The sequence below is a fragment of the Homalodisca vitripennis genome, chromosome 2 (genome assembly GCF_021130785.1).
Source record: "Homalodisca vitripennis isolate AUS2020 chromosome 2, UT_GWSS_2.1, whole genome shotgun sequence".
Classification (NCBI taxonomy): domain Eukaryota; kingdom Metazoa; phylum Arthropoda; class Insecta; order Hemiptera; family Cicadellidae; genus Homalodisca; species Homalodisca vitripennis.
Window position 1 is genome coordinate 17347525 of NC_060208.1, and position 7219 is coordinate 17354743.

Sequence of the window (7219 nt, forward strand, 5' to 3'; positions counted from 1 at the left end):
ATTTTAGTTCACTTTTTAGAAGTGATTAATAAGCACCGAGGCTTACTTGCTTGGCGATATGTTACGTCTTAGAATAATACAATTATTATTATTATTATGAAATAATTTTCAGATTTTTAAACAGATTTCGTACCACCTCAATCGTGTGACGAAATTTAAACTTTGCATAAAACTTGAAATAGGTAAAGTAACTCAAACAAAAAATAATTTTTTGGGCAAATTTGATTAGGTTAATCCAGTAAATGTCTAGTATCTCTTATTTAACTCAGCTGGTCGTTACAAAAACTTCATGTTTCATTATATTGTTGTAATGTCATAAATCCCCGTACGTTTATTTTGTAGCAGAATTTTAACCACATGGTTTCATGATTATAATCTCATACCTACTGAGAAGTGAACATGTATAAGGTTATGTTTACTTTCGTATATTCATTCAAGTCATGGTTGAAAAGCAGACTACACATTGTGTGCACTGTTATGTTTATAATTTGCTTGTAGTGCGGAACCTATTTATTGGTAGTTTTTCCGAGTTTGTTAATTTTTAATTTCGTATTTTAAAATCAGTGATTAAGTTATTTTTACTAGATTTTTATTAATTATATTTATAAAATCGTCATTTTGGAATACTGTTAAAGAAATATATCAGTGGGTGAAAAAGGTTAGGAAACCTGAAGGTTGTATTTTAAACATGGTAAAAATATTTATAATTATAAATTAAATTGTAACAAGTTCACTGTAAAATTGTAAGTGAAAAAATTATAATAAATTAACTTATATTTAATTAAAATGAGCGAGGAAACTGGAAGTATTGGTAATGTCGCTGGAGCAGTCATTGTAAAGGCAAAGCCTGAGAGAAAAGTTTTTAGACCCATTAAGACTATCAGTAAGATTCCTGATGAACTTATTAATAATGCAGAACTTAATGCAGCTCTGAGGTTTCTACCATCAAATTATAACTTTGAAGTTCACAAAACCATTTGGCGAATAAAGCAAAATAAATGTAAGAGAGTAGCCTTGCAAATGCCTGAAGGATTGCTTATGTATTCAGTTACTTTATGTGATGTAATTGAAAAATTTACAGATGCAGACACGGTTATTATGGGTGATGTAACTTATGGTGCATGTTGTGTTGATGATTTCACTGCTAAAGCATTAGGAGCTGATTTGCTTGTACATTATGGGCATAGTTGTTTAATACCCATAGATCGAACCTCAGGCATTACAGTGCTCTATATATTTGTTGATATAAAAATTGACCCACTCCACTTTATAGAAACAGTTAAAGCCAATTTTCCCAATACAACCAAGCTAGGTTTTGTCAGTACAATACAGTTTGTAACAACACTCCAGACATCAGCCAACGAACTTCGCAAAGATGGATATTCAATAACTATTCCTCAGAGCCGGCCTCTTTCACCTGGAGAGATTTTAGGATGCACTGCCCCTACATTCATTGATGTTGATTGTCTCCTTTACTTAGGCGATGGAAGATTTCATCTAGAAGCTGCAATGATTGCTAATCCCAAAATGAAGTACTACAGGTATGTTACTCTAATTAGGCTTAATTTTTCCTTATTAATATTAGAAGACCTACTTTCACATTTTATATCACATGGACCTGTACTATAGACTTACTGTAAGTAGTTTGAATATGAAATCTAAGATATTTCTGAAGTGAAAAATAATTATTTTGATGCTATTGCACCTTACCTCATTGCACTCTGCCTCCTGAATAAATCTATGCAAAGTTTAAGGGATGAAGATTACAAGCAAAGAAGTTGTAGAACATTAAAAGTAGAGCAACATTTCGTTTAAGGTAATTCTGTGCAATTACTGGGTCAACTGAAATTTCTTTCATATTTCAATATGAAGATCAGGTAGTCAGATATAAAGTAATAAACATAAAAATCATAAATCAGTAAAAAAAACATAAATTAAGAGTCGGAAAGCCATCCTTTAAGTTACCGAGCGATAAGAAAGTTCAGAGTTCACTTCGTTATCACTGCCATATAGAAAACAATCAAATCAAGTTCTGTGTATGATGGCCTAAAAACACACATTTTAGGTGGATAAAATTGTAGGTTAGACGAGATGACAGGCCTGTTACGTAGATTGAATCTTCTTATCACTAATGGAAAGATCAATAATGACTTTTTTACACTTAATTTTCATGTATCCTGCTTTCTAAGGACTGCCTCATTATCATATTAAAGTATGAAAGAAATTGAAGTTCAAGCAGTAATTTCTCTTGTCACAGTCTATATCTGCGCTGCAGCAAGTCTACATCTTGTTGAACATTACCATGTCAAAAGCTGAACTAACTTTGTTTTCTACAAATTAGTCCTAAAAGAATTGTAGTTATTTTGTTGTATCTGACTTGAGAATTCAACTCTCAGCTGTAAATAAGCTGATTCAAATTTCCACCAGTCTCTTAGATGTGACACTTATTTTTCAGTGGAATAATAATAATAAATAATAAAAATAAAAAACTCTTGTTTTTTGTTTTAATCTCATTTAAGCGTCAGCTATGCTGGCTTCGAAGTCCACTGGTTTTTATTGTCAAAGTACATGATTGGACCTCCCCAGGATTTGAACCAGTGATCTCTCGGTTAGAGAGCCGAGACTATAACCATTAGTCTACGGAGGAGGACGATTAGTGTTTTGATGCATGTGTCTATCCTGATAATATAGTACAGTAGAGCTTATTCGCTGAACAATGTCATTGACACAATTATTAGTAACGATGACAGCATCAGTGTCATCATATAAATTATCTATGTAAGGTCAATTATTTTATAAAATATGATTATCACTAGCAATTAATATATACTATTTAAATTGTAATACTCTTTTTTTAAGCTAAATAATTTCATTACGTCAGTATGAGGTACTGTATCTAACACCCTTCAGTCTAATGATGCTAAAGTGGCACCATAGTACTTTGTATGTAAACAAATAAAATTTAACCTTAAAATTGATTTCACGGTAATTATAGGGTTAAATAAATCAATTTCATAAAAAGAGGCTTTTGAGACCGTGGTTGTGACATAACTGAATTTAATCTGTTCAATCCAGATATGATCCGTATGCCAAGGAGTTAACTGAAGAGATGTATGACCATGAAGCGATGAAGAACAATCGAGAAATGGCTGTGAGAAAGGCAAGTGAGGAAGGCAGGTTCGGTCTCATCCTTGGTACCTTAGGACGACAGGGGAGCACTAAGGTCCTGACCAATCTAAAGGTGTGTAGAGGGCTACAATATAATAAGCGGCCACCAACACAATCGGGTTATGATTATCGATACTATTGAATACATTTGACCTGTAGATATTCATAAATAATCATTGCCAGCTTTCTTTATTTAGACTAGTGACGTCATTACCAGCTGTTGTTATTTCGTTTATGTAGGAGAAGGCTAATGACAACGACAGGCACATTGGTGATGAATATGCAGATATTGGCTCAAAATAATTTTATAAACACTGAGCAATGTTATAAATGGTTACAAGATAATGACCTTGCTTCTTTAAATCTGAATTGTCCGTTTAATGATATTGAGAAGACTTTTTATGAACATTCTAAATATGTTTTTATGAATATAATAAAAAATCATGTACTGTTTTAATTGAAATCAAACAAACTATGACTTTTAATTATAATTGAATGTACTGTTGACGGCATCAGTACATGCAAAAATGCCATTTCAGATTGGCTAAAGTAATCGTAAGTACTACGCTGCTCAAACGTTGTTTAAATGTAGTTTAGTTATTTTATGCAATCTGAAACAAATACATTCTTTTTACATATAAAAGCTTTTTACATATATAGCTTCATCATGATAGGATTTTAGAAGCATAAAACTTATTTCAGTTCGCTCAAAATTATTTCAAAGTAAAATCGTGTTTGGAAATACATTTAAAATTTAAATCATGTGTTTTGTTATTTACTAACATTTAAACAAATGGCAAATGTTATTTACTGTTCTAATGGCGGCAAGAACAGTGACGTACGTGTCTTCTTTGTTTCAAAAGCAGTCATGTATCCTTGAAAATACACACGGTAATTAAATGTTATTGTTTTCTTGTAATTTTATTAATTATATATTATATTTTAACTTGTAAATTATATTAATATTTATACACTAATTTCTAAGATTGAAAACAACCAAAACCATATTGTCTTTTAAATATCTATTACGTTATTTGGTCTAACATTTTGTTTTTAGTCTTTGACAGTTTGTTTTCATTCGTTTGGATAGTCATGAATATCGATGATTCAAATCAATCGATAATAATTATTTTCCGACTGTGTTGGTAGCCGCTTATAATGCAGCCATGTAGAGTAAACTAACATTGAATTACGGTTAACACTTCTTTGTTATTATTAACGTAGGATTAATTGAAAGAATAAGAGGATTACAGACATTTTCAATGTTGAATTGTTAATCTTCAAAATGTTTGCAGTCTCTTTTTGGGATGTTAGGACGATCCTAAAAACGAGGATGAACATGCATGACGGCTAATAAAAGTAAAACTTACCCAGACCATGGATAAACTTTTTGAGCTAGGTAACTTGTTTGAAATTAAATAATGATTTTCACCAAGTACATAAATACATTCGTGAAACAATTAAAATCAATTTTGGAAGCAGGTATTTAAAGTCTGTGTGTAACAAATAAATAATATATAAATATGCTGTAAAAGAATTAAAAAGAGAGAAAAATGCAGGGAAAACGTATATCATCTATTTATGGCATCTGTTGTTAATTTGTTTAAAGAAACCAACTGCAAATGTTTTTATAAATATATTAAATAATGGTTAGTTTAAAAACAGTTATCGGAAATAAGTTTGGTTCCGACAATGGCAGTAGAGGGAAATGGAGAGGACATTTAGGTTATCTTGAAGCCACTTGAAAAGACTCAGCTCTATCCAGCAAATTTAAAACAACAGCTCACAGAGGGTTGAGATACAAATCTTAATCATAGATGAAGAAGATATTTTAAAGTCGTTGTTGTGTACTTGTACAATATTTTTGTAATATAATATGAGTTTGTTGTAGAAATGAATTTATTATATTTTTAGCATAGGCACCAAAGTGTTGTATGGGTGAACCAGAATAATATTGAATGGAAATTTTTATGTACATGAACTAAAATTTTATATTTGAGCAGAATAGCTGAATTGTGAGTGACATATAGATATGGATTTGTTTAAAATTGTGTTTTATACTATATTAAGAAGTTGAAGTTCAGTTTTAAAGGCAGTGACAACAACTAGACATAGTTTAAATAAACTATTTTATTCTCATTCTCATTGAAAAAACATCACAGTTTGAATTACTACATGAATATATACGGTAATTTTGCATTTAAATACTCAATCAATTTGTTTATTTCCAATGTGAAAGATTTAAATATATTATTGTGGAAGAAATCACATATATTTTATCACAAGCAGAATTTTTGTTTATTATATCACTACACTAATCTATTTTTGTATTATGCAAATAATAATCAAAGCCATTACATAAAAATCTCTTTGTATTTTATTTGCAGCAATTATTCATTCAATTTAGTTGCTATTTTCTGCTTGTTTCTTAGCTTTAATGAACTTATGTAACCATTTCTTAGACAGTATAGGCTTTGTCAATTTTTGAATCACAAGAGCCCTAGAACACCATTACTACCCTTATTGCTAACCAGTGAAATATAACTTGGAAATTAATGCAATAATAATATTAATATTTATTATAATTCTCCAATGCATTGCTACATACCTGTCATGTTTGTCTAATACGTCACATTATATATCTCAGTTGTTATTTTACATACATTGGCTGAGAAATCCCACCATTTTTTTTAAAACAGCAAATATCCCTTTCTTTCATATTCCACATTAATCATGTAATGTAAAACCTCTCATAACCCATTATTTCACTGTATATTTTTCAGTAGTAATGCTATCTCAATTCAAGTGCCTTGTTATATTTAACAATGCGTATCCACTAATATACATTTTTATTCTAGATAACTTGTTTGCAAACTTTTAGCGAGTTAGTTTCATAAAATAAAAGACTCGTATACTTTTGAATATATTTCTTAATCTACATGCAATCACTTTTACATTTAATTTAGTCTGTTACCATATTTAATTCCATAACCAGAGTTAAAAATAAAGGCATTCAACAATTACGTTTTTTCAGGAGCGACTTGAAGCGGCATCAAAGGAAAGTGTAATAATTTTACTGTCCGAGATCTTTCCCAGTAAACTGGAGTTGTTTCAAGACGTCGGAGCTTTTATACAAGTGGCTTGTCCTCGTCTGTCGATAGACTGGGGCACTGCATTTCCGAAGCCACTGCTGACACCCTACGAGGCTGCTGTCGTACTCAAGAACACGGAGTGGAGACAGAACTACCCGATGGACTTCTACGCAGCTGGAAGTCTCGGTCCTTGGACCCCCAACCACAAGCCAGAGGGTTGTTGTGGCAAGGAATGTCACAAGGATAAATAAATGTTTATTTTGTATTTTAATATTCTTTTCGTTATCCCCCCAGCCATCATAAGTTAGTGGTGTGGTTTCTTTACATTTAAAAGGACCATTTTGTGGATATTAGATGTTACTTTCTCAGCTATTACTTGACAGAGCGTCATCATGTACTTGCTTCCCTGCCAGTTGGAATAAAATTACATAGTATGTCGTTATTATACTCATGAAGTAGGTGTGTATATTTGTTACACAATGTCTATATTAGTAAAAATTAGCGTATAATTTTCTGGGAAGGAAGCAACACCAGACGGTTGGATTCTACATTAAAAAAGAACTGTGACAAAGTAGATTCAAAATTAACTTATTTCAATCCATAAAGGTGATATTAGCATAGTTCTGCATGTAAAGATAGCATAGTATTTAACTCCTGATTACTAAAGTATAAAAAAACATAGGTTCACATTATAAAAACATTTTCACCCACAATTTTTTGTTCCTTAGAACGTTAAATTTTAAAATTTGAGTGCTGCAAAACATCAGAGATGTAGATTAAACTTATCTTGATATCTTTCATTTTCTTGCACGTTTTTTCTTTGCTGTGGTAACGGTAACATTTAAGTTAAACAAAATATGGTTAATTCTGAATTTTGAAGGATAAGCAAAGATATTATGTACTTGTCCCGGCACTTCTTCCAATCTTCGAAACACTCAAACTCGTCTGGTATGACACTG

General features: G+C 31.2%; 1 protein-coding gene across 1 annotated transcript; it reads left to right on the forward strand.

Moving 5' to 3' along the window:
• The first annotated feature begins 443 nt into the window (after window positions 1–443).
• Window positions 444–6525, forward strand: LOC124353599 (2-(3-amino-3-carboxypropyl)histidine synthase subunit 1). Its single transcript, XM_046803512.1, has 3 exons — window positions 444–1541; window positions 3076–3241; window positions 6203–6525. Exons 1-3 carry the CDS (start codon window positions 787–789, stop codon window positions 6509–6511), a joined length of 1230 nt encoding a protein of 409 aa, XP_046659468.1. The 5' UTR covers window positions 444–786; the 3' UTR covers window positions 6512–6525.
• Window positions 6526–7219: the final 694 nt, after the last annotated feature.

Bases quoted from the DNA above. Each gene is read 5' to 3' on its own strand.
- LOC124353599 (XM_046803512.1), top strand. From the start codon at position 787: ATGAGCGAGGAAACTGGAAGTATTGGTAATGTCGCTGGAGCAGTCATT. The intron at 1,542-3,075 runs GTATGTTACTCT...TGTTCAATCCAG, and splicing joins CCCAAAATGAAGTACTACAG to ATATGATCCGTATGCCAAGG. The intron at 3,242-6,202 runs GTGTGTAGAGGG...ACGTTTTTTCAG, and splicing joins AGGTCCTGACCAATCTAAAG to GAGCGACTTGAAGCGGCATC.